Source organism: Caloenas nicobarica, chromosome 2, assembly GCF_036013445.1.
Source record: "Caloenas nicobarica isolate bCalNic1 chromosome 2, bCalNic1.hap1, whole genome shotgun sequence".
Classification (NCBI taxonomy): Eukaryota; Metazoa; Chordata; class Aves; order Columbiformes; family Columbidae; genus Caloenas; species Caloenas nicobarica.
This window is the reverse complement of record NC_088246.1, coordinates 23,072,621-23,094,351: the sequence shown is the minus strand read 5'-3', so window position 1 is coordinate 23,094,351 and position 21,731 is coordinate 23,072,621. Positions and strand designations below refer to the sequence as shown.

Below are 21,731 nucleotides of genomic sequence, written 5' to 3'. Positions count from 1 at the left end.
TCTTGCCTCACCCACATCCTTTTCCCATGAATCTGTCTTTGTTTTAGGTTTTTGAAAGCAAGGCAAGGGTTGTGCTAAGTGCTTGAGATTTATTTCCTGAGCAGAGGGTTTTTTGTAGTTGTCAGTCTCACTCCTGTCTGTGTGCATTACCAGTAGTATACAACGCCCCTGGGCTGCCGCGTTTTATACTGTGTACAAAGACTTGCATGGCTACTAATGCAATTCCTGGTGAACAGTTTGACACTGCAAGTCCTGAACACCCACAGAGATGAGGCAGAAGCTGGAGGGAAAGAAAGAAACAAAGCATCCCTTCAGTTTTGCCTGCCTCATTTCACCATTTCTACAGAAAATTGTTCCTCCTCCACCCCATGCTGTCCACAACAGTTTTACATATGATTTTGATTTAACACAAGTTTGCATTATTCAGCTTGGATTTCTGTTGTTCTCCATGTGGTAGGTTTAGTACTTCAGGATCAGAGCCAGGGAATGTTTTTTGGGGGATTTATCTGTTTTCATCTAAGGCGGTCAATATGAAGAAGTGGAATTTTTACATGAGTGTTGTGTGTTGGCACTGTGTGTAGGATACACGTTGGCTTTCCTCTCCATTCAGGGCTGGAAGACTTTCTTGTAGTGAACATTGAAAACTGTGGTTGCTTCTCTATCAGGGGTGAAAAGCACCTCATGGACTTGAGAGGAGCCATCTGACTTTTGGCATTTCACACTGCTGAACCTCTCACACTTTTTGTCTGTAAAGTGGTGACAACGAATGTCATCTGGCTCAAGAACCAAGATGAGAGTGAGGCCAACTTCAGAGTTTGTTAGCATTTGTCTGCTATTGGAAATAAAATCCAAGCTCATCTTAGCATGGACGCTGCCTAATAGTCTCACCTTCAGAAGCACTCTTGTGGCTCCTTGAAAGTCACTTATTGTTCACGAAAGTATTTCTACAGAGGGGAATTTATTTAACTTTTTTTTAATGTGCCACAGTAAAGCACATTGTAAGTAAAGAAAATAAATATTTTTTTTTGCCACTTCTTTTTGTACAGTTTGGATTTTTCTCCTGATTTTGGTGCTACTCAATGTAGCTTCACTATCGTCTTTGATTCCACTGGAAGGCAGCACAATGCAGAGAGTAGCATGTGTGGTAAGCTGCTCGTTCATCAGCAGGCCCTTGTGGGTAAATGGGAATGAGGTTTTACCGGTGCAGACATCCAGAATCGATGGTCAGAATGCAGTGTATGCTGGTGATATTCTCACAAAGCTATTTCCCCCCCTTACCAAATAAATTAGTTACTTAATAGATTTACTGCCCATTATGACCTTCCTCTAATCTTTACTCATTTTGCCTACAGAGACTGAGAAACGGGAACTCTTTAGTACTCCTACAAGTTCCCTTCCAACCTTGGCAGCATGATGTTCTTATACCTTCTGAAAAAATGCTCAAAATAGAATGTAAAAGCACCCTTGAGCTTGGAGTCATAATTAATATTGACATTTATGAATGTTTGTGCAAATATATTTAATAAGGAATATAAGCACATTTAAAATGAAAGTACTCATCACCATGTAATAGCTAAAAAAGAGTTAAAGGCTTTAGTCTGACATCAGTTTTACTCACTGTAGGACAATGGTCAAACAGTTTATCCTAAAGGCATCCCCTCTGAAGATCCCATCAAGAATTTAAGAAAAGCAACCATATTTTATTAAAGTCCAATACTCAAGAATCATAAATTCAAATCGATTCATTATAAAATTGAAATTAAATATATGTATCAGTCTGCAAAATTGGAACCCAGTGCTGTATGAGTTAAATGAAGGTCATGTGCTCTGTTCTGTTAGAATATATTCTCTACACTGTATAAACTGTAAGGTGTTAGCTGATCATTAAATATATATACTTTTGACAATTAATTTTAAAATATTAAAATCTTCATTCCACTTCCACCCTTGCATTGTCTGAAAGAAAACCATAAACTTCCAAATAAATATTTGGAAACTTTTAAAGCACAACCAGTGATATTTTCAGAAGGAGCGAAAATATTAAGCATTGCCCAACTTCAAGCAAATATTTCTTCTTGCAAGTGGGACATCAAAAGAGCTTGTGCATATAACACATCAAGCTGTGGAGCTGGCAAGCATCCATTGCCATGTCCAGATATGAAACGACATAAAAGCGCTATCATTTTTCAACATTTTACAGTTGCCATTACAGGCATTTTGTTGTAAATCATCTGCAGCAAATAACAAGCATTATACTGGCTGGAGTAAGAGAATAAAATGCTTATCTGATCATTTGATAGATCATCTGACACTTGTTGAGAACAGCAGGCTATCACCTGGGGTAAAGCACTTCAGTCCAGATGAAGGCACCACTATCAACAGAGTTCTGTACAACATGTGTTTCTGGTATGGAACACATGCTGCAAGAAAAGATTAATAAAAAGAGCCTGAGTATAACTGTCAGCTTGGAGCCTTTGAACCTTTCTGGATGAATACTGCCTTGAGCACCAAACCTCTCTGGTGAAATCATGGTTGTCCTGATGTTAGAGGCTGGAGTCACTGGGCATATAAGACCAAGAATTCACCTTGTGTCTCCCCAGAGAAAGTATTAGTATCAATCAACAATTTGATCTGTGCTTGTTCAAAACAAAACTTTATAGCCTGTATCCTCTAAAATATATTCATTGCAAGCTGTAAAGTGCCTTTTTATGTTGGTTTTCCATGCAAGAAAATATTCTGTTCCCTACCACATCTCAACAGACTGATATGATGTATTTGCATCAGGATTTAACTGGGGAAAGTTTGTACTGAGCTTACCTTTTAAAAGGACTATATATGATAAAACTTTATGAAGGTGAAAACAACAAGCCTTCAAATTTCAGATAACTCTTATACTAGAATCAAATTTTGCACTCATATTTTGCTTATTTCTATCTGCAATAATGAAATAGAGTGAATTTTAACCATGGTATTAGACACCATGAGAAGCAAATACCTTTAAATTATTCCCCAGACTCAACGCTTTGGCACCAGCAAACAATTAAATCAAATTTATGCCTTCTAGATTATTTTTTCTTATGATAATTCAGGGCCATACAAATCTTGCTCTGCAAATAAGGCAACTACTTTAGTATCTATCTATCAACCACATCTGTAGGGATCACCAGGTAATTTCGTATTTGCACCTGCTGTGCTGTTACATGGAAACCCTAGGGAGGCATGCAGACCTTTCTGAAAATTAGGATATCAGAGAAGCTTAATACAGATAAGAGAGAAGTTGCCATAGATCATCCATAAATTTGTGTGAGAGAAATGCTGACTGGGAGAAGAGTGAAATCTCTAAACCTGACAGAAACAACATTTTGGATTTTGCACAAAAAATTATTCCAGATTTTTTTTATTCTAAGCAAGGTAATAATACACTTGCTTTCACAGTTTTCTTGTTTTCTTCTGGGTGTAAAATCCATCCTGATTGCAACAGAGCAGTCTGCAGATGAATGCAGGAAGAAATTATTTTAAAATGGAATTAGTATCATATATCAGCAACTTCCACAGAAAGCAATAAAGGTATTTCCTTTAGGTATCATATCAGGAATTTACACTAGAAACACAGGAAAGAGTGATCTCAATATTTTCATCTATAAAAACTTTCACAGCTGTGATCAGAATGACCAAATAATGTGCTTCACACAAAAGTATCATTTTCAGTTACTTACTGCTATGCTTCCCTTGGGGAGCTTTGCTGGTTGCACTTTATATGGCATGCTCTTAACTTCGAAGGACACATTGGAAGAAAGAGTATAGAGATCGTTCTTTCTCTGAAATTACATTAATAAAAATAAATTATTAAAACTCATGCTTACACTTAAAAACATTATGAGAAATAAACAGAGAAAAAATACAGAGCACTGATTTCCTAAGGCAAAGATGGTTTCTTTCGGTAAATGATACAGCAATCCTGAGAACTGTATGTGTCCACGAGACAAACACATAATACAGCTGAAACACAAAGACTGCATGTTCAAATGGGGAAGAAGGGTTAGATGTGGAGAAAGACACATACAGTTGTTTCTCATATTTCTCTCTGAAATAGGAGATTGGTGATTTTGAAGCAGGGGGGAGGTTTATGGGGTGTCTGTGTTTTAAAATCTTGCCTCTGCTTGTCAGTTCCTACAACAAACACAGATATCTTGAGAAGATTTCCAGGTCTACATTGAGATCAGGCTGGTGGAGCTCCCTGATGGCCTCAAAGGAAGGCTGTGCCTTCCCATCAAAGACCAACAATAGGCACAAACATCTCTGAACTACAGTTAGAGAGTGATCCATTTCCTATTGCAGCAGAGCTCAAAAAACCCAGAACAACTCACCTTGCTTTTTTACTACATTGTACAACTGCAACAGGAATGTATAGCAGTCATTTAACTGCTGCCTAGTAAAATATCTATATAGCTCTCATTAGGCACTTCAACAAACCCAAAGACATGCAGAAAAAACAAAATGTATCCGCCAGTTCTGTCTTACATTTATACTTGCTTGTATCTCTAAAACATTATTAGATTAGATTAGATTAGATTAGATTAGATTAGATTAGATTAGATTAAGCATTACCTTCTCTGGTTTAGAATGACTAAAAACCGTTATACCATGTAGCTTATGCTACGACTTTTATTTAGTGTTTTCACCTCATTGAGAAGCCAGGTAGGCACTGACACACTACATCTCACCGGTTGTGTGTCTCATCGTGCTGTTCTGACCTTAACAATATTCTCCTCCTCTGTGCAAACTGCCTTGAAATGATAGTTAAGTGCTGGTGTGAAAAATGTCTGCCTAAATCTGTTATAAACTGGTGTAAGTGCTGACATGTGAAAGTGCATGTCCCTCAAAAAAATCTCAGTGGTTGCAACACTTACTACAATAGTTGCAAATATTTTCCACACATATTTTGAATCCTGTTGAGCTCTTGGCATCATTGGTACCTAACTGGAATTAGTTTTGAAGGCTAAGTACATCAAGTATCAAGTAAATCCTTCAGTTCCTTTTGAATTTGACATCTATTTCACTGAATGTTATCTTGCTACAGACAGAAGAAGCTGCACTCTATGTCCTCTTGTTATCCCCAGGAAAGATGGCTGAGTGGTTACAATGATCTTCTGGAAGTCAATAAACCAGTTTTTAGTTCCATCTCTGCAACAGACTTCTTGGGTGATGCTTATCTTGTATATCTCATCCCATGTAAAGGATATTTGGGGGAAGGATAAGGCTCTACTTTTGAAAAAGTGCTTTGATATGCTCTAAAAAGCATTAGATAAGGGCTAGGAATTATGACTATGACTACATCCCCTTACATTAGGCTCCTTAAGGTAAACAATTTTAATCTTCTGTATGAGAATGTTTTAGAAGCCCTTGATCATTTTTGCTACCTGTCTCAATTCTTTCTGAAATACGATGGCCAGAATTCAACATAGTATTTGACTACTGATTTATGGAAAGACAGCCTTGCAACTAAAGCAATCCCTCATTTCAACGCCAGGTTCTCACAGTCCAGTGTATTTGGAATGTCACCGTCACTTCCTAAACACCCTTCTGCAAGACTCTTTCTCCTTCCTTCTACTTCTTGCACATTTAGAAGTTCTGCTCCAACATTTTTTGCTCCCTGCTAGGTGGTGTTTTTCTCTAGAATGTCCTGTTGCATCAAAGCCAAAAACCTTCTCTAAGAAATGCTCCCCTTTCAGCTGTTTTGTGGAGCAAAGACTGAGGTGAGAAGATGTCACGATAATTTGGATTACTGTTTCTTTCCTTCACTGGTGGAGAAAGGTTTGTTTGTGAACATGACCTGAAATAAGCATAACCTAAACCTTGAAGCCAGCTTGGATGTAGTTGGATGACCATGGCCCAACTCAAAGTTTTCACAGAACTGCTGAGGTTGGAAGGCACCTCTGGAGATCATCTACCCCAACCACATTCTCAGAGCAGGGTAAACTAAAGCAGTGTGCTCAGGGCCATGTCCACGTGAGTTTTGCATATGTCCAAGAACAGAGACTCCACAAACTCTAGGAGTAATCTATTCCAGTGTATGACTACTCTCATGGGAAAACGTTTTTTCTTATGTTTAAATGGAATTTCCTGTATTTCAATTTGTCATTCTTCCTTCTTGCCCTGTTACTGGATTTCATTGAGAAGAGTCTGGTTCTGTCTTCTTTACTCCCTCCTATCAGTTGTCATACACACTGATAAGATCCTGCCTGAGCCTTCGCTTCTCCAGATTGAACAGTCCCAGCTCTCTCAGCCTCTCCTTGTACATCAGATGCTCCAGGCCCTCAGTCATTATTGTGGCCCTTGGCTGGACTTGCTCCAGTATGTCCATGTCTCACTTGTCTCAGGGAGCCCAGGACTGGACACAGCACTCCAGATTTGTCTCACTAGTGCTGAGTAGAGAGGAAGAGTCACCTCTCTTGACCTTCTGGCAATGCTTTTCCTAATGCAGTCCAAGAGGCTGTCAGCTTTCTTTGCTGCAAGGGCACAGACAGCGGGCTCATGTTCAACTTGGTGTCCACCAGGACCCCCACGTTCAACTTGGTGTCCACCAGGACCCCCACATCCTTTGCTATTAATAGATCACTGCCTACCAGCTGGTGGTCTCCAGCCTGTACTGAGGCATTGTGGAAGGAGGACGTTGCATTTCCTTTTGTCACACTTCATGAAATTCCTGTCAACCCACTTCTCCAGCCTGTCAAGGCCCCTCTGAAGGACAGTACAGCCATCTGGTGTATCAACCACTCTTTCCACTTTTCTATCACCTGCAAACTTGCTGAGAGTGTACTCTGTCCCATTATCCAAGTTATTAATGATGTTAAACAGTACTGGCCCCAGTATTGACCCCTGGGGTATACCGTTAGTGATGAACCTTCGGCTGGACTTCATGCTACTGATCACAACACTTTAAGTCTGGCAGTTCAGTTAGTTTTGAATGCACCTCTCTGTCTACCTATCTTCATTCATTCTGACAGCGTCAAAAACCTTGCTAAAGTCAAGATAAAAAACAATAACTGATTTCCCCTCATCCACCAAGATGAACCTCATTTATCTCATTGCAGAAGGTCGTCAGGTTGGTCAAGCACAATTTTCCCTTTGTAAATCTATACTGACAACTCCCAATCACCTTCTTGTCCTTCAGATGTTTCCAGATTTTTTTTCTCCATCACCTTCTCAGGGATTGAGATGAGGCCAACTGGCCTGTAGTTCTCTGGATCCCCTTTCTTTAAGATAGGTGTGACATTTGCTTTCTTCCATTCTTCAGGAACTTCCCCCAGTCACCATAACCTTTCAAAGATAATCGAGAGTGGTCTCACACTGACATTGGCCATCTCCCTCAGCACTTGTAGGTGTATCCCATCAGGTCCCTTGGACTTCTGTATGTGCAATTTGTTTAAATGTTCCTCTAACCTGATATTCCTCCACTGAAGGTAAATGTTCATTGCTGCAGGTTTTCTCTCTGGTCGCAGAGGCCTCATGTTGCTCTATGCAGATTTTACAAGTAAAGACCAAAGTGAAGGAGGCATCGAGTAACTCATTCTTTTCCATGTCCCATTTGGCAGAAGACCCGTATTTTCCACAACCCTCCTTTTGCTGCTGATATAGAAGCCTTGTTGATGTCCTTTAAGTCACTTGCTAGGCTCAGCTCCTAGGGGACTTTTACTTTCCTAACTCTGTGCCTGCATGCTTGGACACTGCCTCTATATTCCAAACACAGCCCTTGCACTGGGTCAACTGACTCTTCTTCCACCTCTTTTATGTTTCCTTTCTATATTTGAGTTTTACCAGGAGCTCCTTGTCCATCCATGCAGGCTTACTACCACCTTTCCTTGACCTCCTGCATGTTGGCATGGACAGTTCTTGAGCTTAAAGGAGGTGATTCTAGACAATCACTAGTTCTCCTGGACTCCTCTTTTCTTCAGGATCACCTCCCATGGAGTTCTTCCAAGCAGAACCCTAAAAAGGCTGAAGGCTATTCTCCTCAGGTACAGGCTTGTAGTTCTGATATTTGCCTTGTCCATTCTATCTTCTTTTTAAAAAAACTAGCCAAATATGTGAGTGTTTACTGGTGACATGAAGTCAGCACATTTATTGCCTTCTGGAACTCATTTGGCTATGCCATAATTTTGTTCTTTTAAAATATTGAGAGCAACCAAATGTTTATTATCAGAACATTTAACCTCTTCTTGAGGCTTACACATGGCATGAGCAATATGAAGAAAACTGTCTCAAATTACTACATAGGGACAGTCAAATCAGCTCCTTAATATAGATGGCATCTAATGAAAGGGAACTACCCTTGCTATCAACAGTGTTTGAAATGAAAAATTAGGCCAATTTAATATTAGACTTGGCAAATACGTATTTTTTTATGCTTTCATGGTACGAAACACCTAGGAAATGATCTTCAGAAAAATATTTTTTCCTTATCACACTAATTATTTTCCATTTTCAGACTCCAGTCGTTCTTCATCTTCTGTTCTATAGCACTAGACTTGTCACACAAAGTCCCAGCATGTTTCTGTAGTTGTGCAACAATTTGCATTCAGAAAAAAAAGCCTGAAAAAAAGCCTTGTTTTCAATTCTAAGTAACTCATATTGAGCAGGGTTCTTGACACAATTTGTATGATTTATAAAAATAATCTGTAATGGAGAGAGGAGGATATGTTATATTATTAAAGAAGTAGACATTAGACACTGACTGGCTATGGTACAGTAAAGGCATTAACTCTCTTGAAACATCATATAAAGGAAACACAGCACTTACAGAAAAATAAATCCTTTCACCTACTGTATGTGGTTTATTTCATTTTCAGCTTATGTCAGCAATAAGAACATCAGAGGAGGTACTTCCCATGGATTAATGCTTGGCTGGGGTTAATAACCTTCAGTTGTGACCACAGCTATCAACTTTCCTCAACCCTTCATTAGGCTCCTGGAAATGGTACACATCTCCATCGCTTTACAGCTTTAGAGCAATGGTGAATATAAAAGATTAGAGAGTATTTTCCTGCATTCACAGAATTATGGGTTTGTGACAAAGGACTTTATAACAATGACTGTGGCCAGCATCAGTTGTGAACAGGATTTTCACTTGTACCAACACCGTGGAGATACGGGCAGCTGTCTCTTTCCTACAGCTTTGTTTATCATTCTCAAGGCATTTGTGAGAAACAGCATTTCTTTACTATATCATTTTTTAAAGAGCATATATTTAAATATTCAGTGTTTACTGGAAGCAGCAGGATCCGTGGTTTGCAATTCAAGCTGAGGACTTCATCATGGCTCAGAGGACAGGGAAGAAGGAATTCGGTGTTAGCGAATGTCAGCAGCTAATGACCAACCAGCAGGGAGCGCAGCCCCAGCTACATTGGCCTTGTGAGGTTCCCTTTGTGGCAGAACAAGCAGAGCTGCTCTTAAGCGCGCCACTGAGACTTTTGCCAGTATCCTGGCAAGTTGGCAAAACACGGCCAACCCCTTCGTTGCTTGTGCGGTAGATCCCTACTGGTCTATTTATTAAGGCTTCTCTCTTTCTCCACGCTTTTGTTTTATAAATAGATTTTTGAACTGAAGCCTTTGTTTTCTTTAACAGTTGCGAGACACAGAAGCATCCAGAAACGAAGGAAAGTCTTCCCAATAAATATTCAGTGCAGTGTTGCCCTAAGTACAATTGACACAAACAGAAATAATGTGGGAAGTGCTGGAAAATCTTGGACAATTTGAAAGAGATTTCTCCAGGCTCTGGTGGAATGCTGGTGGTTCCTGCAGGAAGCTCAGACAAAGACCTGAAGTTTTCCCAAAAGGCATATGGAAGCATTAGAGAGCAGACTAAAATGCAGACTATTTTAAATTGTAACAGAGGCAGATATTTTCTTGTAATTTCAGAACACTTTAATATACAGATTTTAATGGTTATGAATTTAAGATGTTTATTTCTTCATATACCTAATATTACCTATACTTTAGCACATCTAGCAAGAGTCTCATGTTCTGGTCATTAACATTTTGGCATGATTTTAAATAACAATGAATGAAAGCAAAACTAGCCCACACCCGAGAAATGTCCAGCCAGTTCAGCTCCATGCCAAGGTCTCTTTCTTTCTAGCCTTCATTCCACACAAACAATCAAATCCAGCATAATACAGAATTTTTGGCCACACATAGTGTTCTTTTTTACTTATTTTGTTTTTTCAAATAACAGTTGTTTGACATAATGGCAAATTTCTTTGGCAACTTCTTCCTTTTGTTATTATGTGTGGCTTGAAAGGCAGTGCCTCAAATTTATGGCTTTTAATTCCCAGTTTGAATTAAAATAATCTATTTAAACTTCCATATATAGCTTATATATGACGATTAGTGAGAGACCAAGATCTCTCTCTCCTTAATTTTTCTGGTGCTTTCCTACTTCTATCCATGGATAGGGAATTTAGGCTGGCTGCAGATTCATGCTTTGAAAACACTGAGCAAGCTTCCCTTGATTGAGATGTTTTCCACCGGGCACAGAAAGAGGTTCTGTGCTGAGGCTAGAAAATATTGTTCCTGGAGATCATATCCCACTTACAGATGGAATAATTGCTCCCATAGTAAAGAGGAGGGAAAGAAAAGTGATTGAATAAAGGAGCCTGTACAAGAGCTAGATCTCTCACCTGCCTTGCACCACCTCCACTGGTTCACCTCTGTTCTGACTTCCAAGCCCCTGCAAGCACACAGGAGCTGCACAGTCGTGTGGTCCCACTGCCCTGGTCATCTCCATGCTGCCTCCAATGGCCTTGGTGCAGCTGAACCGAGCCCTTGTCCCAAAAGCATTACCTGGCCTAGAGGATTTCTACCACACTGAAGAGCCTCTGAGTTCACCAGTACTAAAATACAGAGATTCTCAACAAAATCTCTCATCAAGGAAGAACAATGAAAACATGCACTCCAACAGTGGTGATAGCTCCAGGTGTCAGGCAGTGAAGGCAAAGGGGGAAGAGAGGACTGAGAGGACTTCTAGCTGATGGCCCAAGATAACAAAGTATTACATCAAGCTCTTTCTCATTTTCTATACCCTTCTGGACCTCTCAATTTCTTTTTATGTCTTTGCAAAGGTGCAGCTTCAGCAGAAGGGAACATCACCATTCTATAAAGCCGGGATGTGTGGTCTCTCAAGCTAAGGAAGAAATTGAATTCATGTCTTCTAGTCGTGAGTTCTCAAACCACTAGCCTACCAGCTCTAGCTTCTGCCACTGAGTATTGAATAAACGAAGTCCTCCTTAAGACTTGCAACTAATGCTGTAGGTACCTCCTGAGTAATTTTTGGATTCTGCTTTCTGAGAATGTGGAAATATTCCTGCCTAATCCTGATTGAGGTGCCTATCCCCCTGATACGGGGTAGCCCTCATGCCTCACCCTGATAGTTAGTGCAAGGTACCTCATTGTCTCTGTATGCTGTATAGGGAGGCTAATAGTTTAGTTTCAGGTTTTGGATTCCAGTCTGGGACCAGGCACTCAAGATGTGGGTGTTGCAGCACTCATCACCTTTATTACATTAAGCATATATTTCCATATTTAGGCATCTAAAAAGAAACAGGAGCAGCACATGTTCAGAAGCATTGAAATAACAAGTAATTAACAGAGAAGCCAAAACACGGCTTTGTATTCTATGGGAGCACCCCATTACAGTGTGGCTGCCATGTTTCTGTTGCTTTTCAGCTTTCTCAGATTAAAACTAGCTTTTTCTCCCTTCTAGCTACGGGAGTTCATGCAGTCAGTGATGCCAAAATCAAATATCTGGATCTGTCTAAAAGTCAAGAGAGAAACATTACAATTATATTCAATAACATTAAAAGAAATAAAATAAACTTCAAACCTCTTGAGAACCTCACATACCCTATGTGGTTTTGGTGGTTTTTTTTGGTTTTTGTTTTGTTTTGTTTTGTTTTGTTTCGTTTGTTTGGTTTTGGTTTTGGTTTGGTTTGGTTTGGTTTGATTTTTTACATTACTGCCTCTCCAAGCTCTCCCAGAAAGAGACTTTTTATCCTTCTGAGGAACTTTCAATACAGGCTGAAATAATAGTCAAGAATGAGCTGAGTTCCACTTCCCACAGTGCTCTAAGTGTCCAAAGAGCTTGGAGCCTGCAAGGATGTCGCAAATCAGACAGATGGTTCAGATTCATCATTTAGAAACACATTTCAAACCAGATGTTTTACTAGCCAACTCCCGAGTCTTATATTAGAAAGTAGCCATCAGAGTTCAAAGAACACTGGGCAAGATCCCCTTGGATCTTCCTCTGATGACTCAGAAATTCCAGGGTTAGACAAATGGGGACATAATAGAGCCCTAACAGAACACAACGTAACATAACCATGTAAGGTTGTTTCTCTTTTGCAAGAATAAGGCTATTATTTGCTTGATCAGCAAGTCTGAAACCAAAAGTCAGCTTTACTAAAGGGTTGATATTTACAGCCAGGCTTTGAAGTTAATCCAAAAAAGCCTGTGATTCTTCTTGGCCTTTGCACGATGTATGTCTCTATCTTTGTTGGCTGGTTGGGAAATTTGGGCTGCTTTATTTACTCAAACATGTCTAATCATTGCACGTCATTTAACTGTTATTCGTTATGGGAGTTTGGGTTTTAAGGTGACAGATTACAACTGTCAAGAGGCAAAGGGGTCAGCTCTTGTCAGTTAAACTAAGTGGAAGAGGAAGGAGTCACTCAATACACGACTAATCTTTTATGGCAACAAAATATACAGGCTGACCCATATAACTTCGATGAGAAACATTATTTATTTCATCCTAGCATTAATCAATCACTTTGAGTCAAATTCTTATCAGATTTGCATTGGCATATCTATGAGAAGTAAATACATAATATCAGTGTGTTCTCAGCTTTCATGAGCACAAACAATTTCTTCTGCAGGTCATCACATCTTCATTTAGATTATAACACAGTTGAGGAGTGTTGTACATCACCATTATCCTTCTTTGGCATATTAAAATTTTGTACATTAATTGCATGTGCAAAAGAGTTTGAGATGTTGCTGTAGAGACAGCAACTTTTCTTCTAAGTGTCTTTACAAAACCATGACAGTGGGGTTCAGTCTGGCCCTTCAGCACTCCTTCCTGGTTCAGAATAACCATATCCTGATTATTTTCACTGTATTTTAATCCTCAGTTTGTCTGCAGATTTCAGCCTAGCTAAGAGCAATTTTTTTAAAGCTTTACTTTACTTTACTCTGAAACCACCTTAGGAACTACAAGTTTACAGGCTTACTAAGAGCAGATTACGACTTTTTTAGGAAGCTAATTATGCACTACAGTCTATTATGGTGATGGCTGTTTTGAGGTGAGTGGGAGGGGGGCAATCAGATCCCATCACACTATTCGCTCTCTCTTCTCAAGATATAAGTTTGCACATGAAGCAGGAGTCGTTATTCTGGCAACTTCTTAGACATAAATGGGAGGATGCAACACTTCTCTGGGGACTAGAATTTTTTACTTTGAAAAAGTTCTGTTGCTTTAAGTGGAGCTTTCTGAGCCTTTACAAAGCTTGTAAGTTGCTATCTGAAGGAAACAGAAATGCTTCCTAAGGATACAGATAAAAGGTAAAATTATCACAGCCCCATAAAAAGCCGTGTTTGATAGCAAGGGTGTGTAAGGACAGTGGAGTAAGCAAAAGATGCACTTGTAGGAGCATTTGGCATGAGGTCTCTGCACCCAGGGAGCCTACATGATGGCTCATCCTTGTGCCTGCCCACAGGCTGGTGTAAGGTTCCACCTCTGCCTTGAGCTCACCAAGTGAAGAGAGGTACAGGAACAGCAAATCTGTGTCCCAAGGCACAGCTGTGACCCTGACCCTTCTCCACCATCCAGACCACAAGGAGGGCAGAGAAGGGTGTTTCAAATCAGCTGGATAAAGCATCCTCTGAAGACACCTCTCTGTCTTGCCACTGGCTACAGTTAGGCAACCAGCTTTGGCATCTAACTTCCAGATCACTAAAATTAGGTAAGATGAGTCCCACTGCTCCTGCATAAAACATGCCACTGAATTTCATGCAAACATCCTTCTTATGAACCTAAGCCAGGCTAAGTAAGCTTATATTCTAGAAAAATATTCTGTCTTCATTAAGAGATGCTAAGAAAACAAGATTTCATGTCTTCGGTAGTTAGTTTGTTCCAACTCTTACACATCCTCTGTCACAACCAAAAACTCAACACTCTCTGTTTCTCATTAAATTTGTTTAGTTTTAATCTCTTATAGTTATTTCTTGTTACATACTAAACTGGACTTAGAAAAACTTTTATGAGGCTAATTCCCACTGAAATAGCTGCAAATAGCCTAGAAATTTGGCATCTAAGGATCTGTGCAAGGGGTTTCATGCATGTGTTTATTTTTTTCACAAGACCTTTGTTTTGGCCCTTACAGAGTTAATTAGATCTCATCAGCAGAATGGCAAACAGAAATACTTGACTGGGTCCAGAATATGTCATGTCCAGTTCCCAGTAAGGTAGCTAGCTAAGGGAGCTAAGCTTTATCTTCTGCATCATGAAGAAGACGGGGAAGGTTCACTGTGACATTGCTTGGACACTGCAGTGATCAAAATTATCACAGATTGTTCCAGGCAAGGATAATATCTCTGTTTCTTTCTATGTTTTAGGAACAGTAAACTAGTGCAGTTAAGTTCTTAAATGAGCTTAACAGGGACTAACCAGGCGTGAAGGTCAAACAGTCTCTTACTGGAATTAGAAAAAAATTGAATAAAATTCCCATAATATTTTCCAATACATATATTTTACTAGGAGTGCAGAGATGCTTACATATTGATATTTTCTGTGTAAAATGTTGTAAAACCTTTGCAAAAGCTTATACCAGAAGATGTCCATCCTAGTAACCCAGATTTGGAAGGACAGAGAGACATCCAAACTGTCAAACTTTTGGGCTTAGATTTGAACCACAGCCTTTCCTTATTTCCCACTAGCAGGCGACTCACTAAGGAAACCTAAATGAAGTACATCCAGTCTAGCCCTTCAAAAACATTTGCCAAATATGCCTCCTCTTAAAAGCATTGTATTTGTGTTAAGGGAACTGAAGAGAGGATATGAAAGTTTCTTTGGATTGGTTGTTAATAGGAAGAAAATGTACTGACAAATCAGGAATTAATTCACTTAGTATCTGAAAGCATCTCCTTTATTACTGAGCTAGAGAGAAATCCCTTTCTCTCAGGCAAGGCCAGATAGTTCTATCCACTCTTCAGTCATAATGGTGCCAATAGCTGTTGCAGAAGAAATAGAGAATGTGACCTTATGTCCTGACAGATAGGTGGAAAAGACCTTTAAAAGTCATCCTTTTGGTAACCATTGCCAAGGTCCAGAACACTAAGAGAGACCTGTGGTTCCCAACGCACGCACCCATTGTGGATTTGGAGCCATGATGGTTAGCTACTGAGCTGGCACTCGGCTTTCTGGAAATCCTGCCCCATCTGCTCTATTGTTTCTCCAGGAAAGCAAGTTAAGTGGGGAAGATTTGGTTTTGAATCTACTTTCACATTTGAGGGGAGGGAGAAATTAACTTAAAAGGTGTGAGGAGCTTAATTTAAAGCTCCTGTTGTAAGCTGAAAATCCTCAATTCTCCTCGTGCTAGGGTAAGATGTACTGTGGGGATAAATCATTCTTCTCCCACAGCTATGGGGAACACAGGAAGGTTCTTGAGTTCTAGGTAGAAAGACTGGGGAATCCTAAATTCCTTGAAGAAGGAAGGTGATAATCAATCAGTTTGATCAAAATAGGATCTGCAGTTATTTCCTAGTAACAGCAAACTGAATTATAAATGTCTCAAGGTACTGCCCAGTGTTAAAGGTACGACAACCACATAGTATACCACAGACACATGGCCAGCTGTGAGGCAATAGCTGACGGTGCAATTCCTCTGCCTTATGCAGTGTAAATACAATTCTGAGAGCAGATAAAATTGGAAATCCAAGAATTTGCAAAGAGAAGTTAATTTTCTCCATCATCTGCAATGTCCCTTCTTTTTAGTGCTAAGTCACAGATTGTCAATACATGAGTGTTGTATGTCGTATGAGCTTGACACATATGACTCTTCCCTAGATTAACAGAGAATGAATAACAATGAATTTTTAAGCTGGACACAATGTACGTCATCTACCGTTTGGCTCCAGCAAAAATCCTTCATCAGGAAAGATGCAATGAAAGCAGAGCATATCATGGAGATCCAAGGGATTATTGATTTGGGCCAGTCCAGGAAAGCAGAAACAAAACCAGGAAAGGTGTTTAAAAATAATCTTGGAGTTTTCTGGTAGGATTCAGGACAGGAATTTGAGAGGGAGTGATAGTTGGAAAAAGAAAAGTAAGCAGCATGCATGTGACCTGAACAGGAAAGTGACAACAAAAAGGATTTGCATTTGGCCCATTTAATTTCATCATTTGTATTCTTAAATATCTGGTTAAGTAAAAAATGCAGGTGTCTTTGTGTATAGAAAGAGATTTTTGTGAGCATTACCTCCAAGAATGTTTGCGCCCATAGCCGGGATCTGATTTTTAGCGCTGCGCTCTTCCCTCTTTCCAGTTGTCCCACAGTGCAGGAAATTAGGACACACTTCACATTTGTACAGTTCTGTGTAAAATAAAGGTAAGTCATACCTATGCTTTAAAAATGTATATAATCACTTTCAAATGCTATAAATTAGCAAAACAAGTCAACTTTCCCTTAAAAAGTTACGTAGTTTGAAATCAGTAATTTAATCTAATAGACATGAGATACCCCATGAGTCATTGTGAGAACTATAAACCAAAGGGGAGATTGTTTTTGCACCACCAATGAATACAAACAACTACCTGTAGTAATGAAAATAAAAGTAATAATTGTCAACAATACCTGGTCTGAAGAACTCTTAAAATGTCCAGGTATCAATCCTCTGAAGCATGTGTTTTGTCTTCATCGGTCATTTTGTGATTTCAACACTTTTTTTTTTCTGTTCTCTATGCCTGAAGTCTTATTTATATTCCTAAATGTTTCCCCTCTTCTAACTCTCCTGGTTTTCTTACTGATATTTACATTATAGCAGCCAGAACTTTTACTGAGATTCATTACTTGCTCTACTTGAAACTTGTTGTCCATGAAATGTTCCTGATGAGCAGTGATTCTGGCTCATACACAGGACTGAAGACAAAAGCCAAGCAATGCAAGTCAAAACTATATACTCTGTTAAAATCTGCCAGAAAAATGTCACAAAAAAAGGTTAAAAGCTGACTGAAGGCACTTAAGGGAATGAGCAGAGTCTCGTGGGGTAACCACAGAAATGATGTGGTGGTTTGGGGCACAGAAAGGAAGAAAGACCTCACAGAAAAATGATCAAAAGTGTGTGTAAAAAATTTTATAGGTTTATATATACAAATGGGTTTATACCTGAAAAGTTTTAGCTTGATTCAGGAGGATGGCTGAGATTTTAATTGATACATAGTTTTGTAATAAGGCAGAGAATCCTTCTCTTACAGATGCTTTATTGACACTCATGACAGAAGGTCTTGTGACCTCGAAAGCAAAGTTGAGTTTTCACAAGTACATTCCCTCAGGAGAGTGAGAATGGCTGCGTTACCAAAGCCCAGAATCCAGAAAAAGAGATGATGATGTATGTAACAGGTCTGAAAACACTCTTAAGGAATGCTCTGTCTTTGTGGACAGCTTTCCCCACAAATCTCTATCATATTACAAGTTAAGTAGAAGCTGTATGCTTAATCACTGTGTTCTAAATCTGCCTGAAAATGAAACTGTAAACCCTGGAACTTGCAACTATAAACCTTTTTCAAAAACAAATATTTCAAAGTATCTGTTTATTTGTCTTTTCAAGTTTAAACATCCTTCAACAAGATTTATTTAACTTGCAGGAAAGAGGAGAGCTGCTTTCATTAATCATAGTGACCAAAAGCACATATTAACAAAATAAATCATTAGTATGCAAAAAAGTCTACTTTTGGCTGACATTTTAGGACCTGAACACATATTTCTATTTTTCTTAGTAATGCATTTAGCCTGTAGTGATTTTCAGAACTCTGTAACATTAGAACTAATGGAAGAGAAACCAAATATCTAATAAACAGTATAAATAGAGTAAGAGGTTCGCAGAACATTTTCCCTCTCTGTGAAAATGTGTTGATGAAAATGAAGTTAACTCAAAATTTCTGACAAAAAATACCAATTTTAACAAAGAATAACCTTTGGCTAATCAGTTATTTTCTAGAGCAACATCCACCTTCTATGTATACTTAAATGTGTCAAAACAAATTTAGTTTTTCTGGATCTATAGAATGCAATGCTGAAGGCACATAAAATTGGGACAGCTTTCTAATGGAACAAATGACATATTGCTTTTCTATGCCCATCCTGAAAAAGTCCTGCTATATATCCAGTGGTAAGCACTGTACCGAAACTTATCCTAATTTGTGCTTATCAAAAGCATATTGTACTAGAAGACTGCTCATCAAAGTGCCAATTTTATATTACTAACTACTTAGCTCATTACTGTCTACATCAAGCAGCTTTGTATTTTAAGATGCAGACACAGGATATACTTAAGAACTTTGTTAAGCACTTTTGTTTGCTGCAGCAATTTCTATGTTGGCAGCATATGAGCCTAATGACTGAGAAAGATAACTGATAATTAAGGTATTACTGAAGAATGGATTAAGTGTTCTGTGGTATTGACTGGTATGTCTTGGAAAGCCCAGACATTTTTCCTTCAGCCCTGGTGGAATCAGATGCTTCCCAGGGTACTATGCTGATGAAAGAATTACACAGGAAACAACAGTGATTATTATTTAAAATGGGTTCATCTGTCATTTTTTTCTTGTTACAAAAATTGCCAAATTAACTTCCAGAAGCAGCATAATCATTCTACTACTCAGGAATGCTCAGGTCTGCCAGGTTCTCTTTTTCCTACCAAATTCTAGTGATGTTAAGGAACTGAACCATGAGTTTGCAGTGAGCAGCTCAGCGAGATACTGGTCAGCATGGAAGAAACTCTGCCTGTGGTCAATAAAAATAAATGGAAAGCACTGACTGCACGAATCCCAGAGCTGACCTCAAGGTCACTGAGTTTGAACACAGCTTCTGAGCAAGGGGAGCTGATACCTACAATACTGAAGTCTGCTAAAGACGGGACACTGAATGCAGGAATGGGAAAAAACAACCTTCTGAAAATAAAGCCAAGTCCAGCTACTCAGGTACCAGACTGAGTAGCGGAACTGTTTTCCTGGGAGAGAGTTCTTTGCTCTTGCTGCAGCATTGTCTGGAATGTTAAAAAAATGCAGTGACCTGTCCCGTTTGCCTTGCTTGTGGTACTGTAAAGGGAAAGTCTTACCTTTCCATGTGTATAAGTACTTACCGGGAGGAACAAATACACTCCAAGCTATTTGTATGTCAGAAGTGTTACTTTACATGAAAATGTTAATTTTAAGTGTGAGCTACTCTTTATGAAAGAGCTAGAAAGCTGGTAGTCAAGTTAACAAGAAGAGACCTACATTTCAAAAGTCAGAATCTGAAATTTAATTTGTGGAAGAGGGGCTCATTCTCTAAATTTGTGCTGAAAGTCCGGTGGTAAGTGTGCTGTTGGATGACAGAGGTTTGTCTGCAAACAGCCAGGAATTTGGCATGCATGATCTTTAATGTAAAAATCTGTCAAAAAAGATCAGTAACCCGTGGCATGGTGATATGTAATAAACAGTATTTTAAACTGAAAGGCTGAAAATCACTTAGAACAGTATTTAAAAGTCTGTAAATAAATTGCAGTCAATCAACAGCCACCTTGATATATTGCATGCATAGTTTATAGTTTTTAGATAGCTCACCAATATTTTTGCAGTGCTTCTCCTGTGAGGTTCTGCCACTGTGACATCCCTTCTCTTGATATAATGAGAAATTGTGGAATTATATAAAAAAGCAGCAAGTTCAGGAGTGTCTTGTGGAATAGCAAACTGCAAAGAGAAAAAATGTTAATGGTAATGACATAGTCATTCTAACAGATTTGTTCCCTTCCCAAGTGGTCTCAAATGTTGGATTAACACTGTTTTTTCAATTTAACAGCACAGCCATGAGAATATACAGTCTTCAACTAGAGGCATGACTAGCACAGCAAGATATTGCCCAGTGATAGGAATTACAGTAAATAACATTTTTTCCACTTTTTACTGGAGTCAATTTCATTGCTGTACTTGTTTTTGTTAGATACCTGGGGACAGATTCTGATCTCTATAACAGGATAAAGTTGCTGCACTGAAATCTGGTCAGTAGTTCAGATCAGAATCTTCCTATTGAAATTTAATGATTTAACCAGCTTTAGAAAGTAAAAGAGAAAAAAAAATCTGAATTCTAGCAACACAATTTTCGATCATTATTTGTTGTAGATTTATTTTGGTAACAACTTCGTATAATGCAACAGTTTGTTAATGTTTAATCTCATATTAAAATGCATTCTCTTCAGCTTTATCTTCACAGATTTTTATTCTCTGATGAAAAGTTATTTTTATTGTTGGCAGTTTGTCTTTAATTTCTACACAGAGTGCTTGTGGCTTCTTTCAAGAAGCCTCAGAGAATGTCTGGAAACCCAATTGCTATGGAGGGAAAGATAAATTCTAATTTATGACAATCCAATCATGTAAAATCACAATAAAATTATGTGGAAGCTTGCATTAAGGTCTGAACTCAGCTAAACATAGATAAGACTATTCTTTAGATTATAAAGAGCTACATCAGATCTATCTTATCAATTCCTTTAATCTCTGAACAGAAAATATCTTAAATTCCTGAAGAAAATGTTTGCAATTGTAAGAAATGTTGTAGCATGAAAGGGAAGAGAATAGCTATAAACACACAAACCCTTCCACACACTAATGCTGTGCAGTAGTGCATTTGCAAAATTTGTACCATTCATCTGATTAAAATTATGAGGCTAAAGAAGAAACTGTTTTGACATTGTCTGAGATCTGCATTAAAAAACATCCTGCGAAGTGAAAGATACTATAGTTTATTAACAGATGAAAATCCCTTAAGCAAAAATCAGAATATTTTATTTTTATTTTGCTTAATTAGGTTAACATTGTATTTTTGCAATAAAGGAACAGCTACATAGCTAGTAAATCTCTCCCTCAATGTGCTAACATGTGGGAATTCTCTTTCCAGGATTCCTTCACCAGCACATATAAGCTTCTTTGATGATGACAAATTAAAAGAACCACAATATAATGATCTGCCTTTGAAGAAATCCTCAATATATGATCACAACTGATACATATGTAGGTCCACTTGAATACTAGATGATTTTTATATTTACTTTTTTTTCACAGATCCTAGAGTGTTAGCATCTTCAGTAGTGAATTATTACAGCAAAGGTTTGAAAACAGCCCCCTGTGATTAAGAGAAAACACATATATCTCTGCAACAATTTAAAAGCAGAATTTCACCAGTGGCCTAGGTGTTCAGGTTAAAGATATTATTTTAACCTTCCCGAACCATTAGCATTGAATTGTACAACTCTGTCTCTGTAGCTATTTTATATGCCACATATTTTGCACACTATGCCTTATTTTAAATGGATTCTCAAACACTCCCTTTAACTACAATGGAATGTCTTGGTTTCCCCACCAGGAACACCTGCACTGCTTTCTTCTCCCAAGCCTTGTCACCTTGAGCAGATTTCCAGGTCTC

General features: G+C 38.6%; 1 protein-coding gene across 1 annotated transcript in view; it reads right to left on the bottom strand.

Annotated features, from left to right (window-relative positions):
- ITGA8 (integrin subunit alpha 8) overlaps positions 1–21,731 on the bottom strand; it is a 108,719-nt gene that overhangs the window by 7,840 nt on the left and 79,148 nt on the right. The window contains exons 26-28 of the mRNA XM_065628771.1: positions 19,877–20,002; positions 16,533–16,646; positions 3,717–3,818 (exon numbers count right to left, since the gene is read on the bottom strand). Coding sequence (XP_065484843.1) covers positions 3,717–3,818; positions 16,533–16,646; positions 19,877–20,002 — 342 coding nt within the window. The remainder of the gene's footprint in view (positions 1–3,716; positions 3,819–16,532; positions 16,647–19,876; positions 20,003–21,731) is intronic.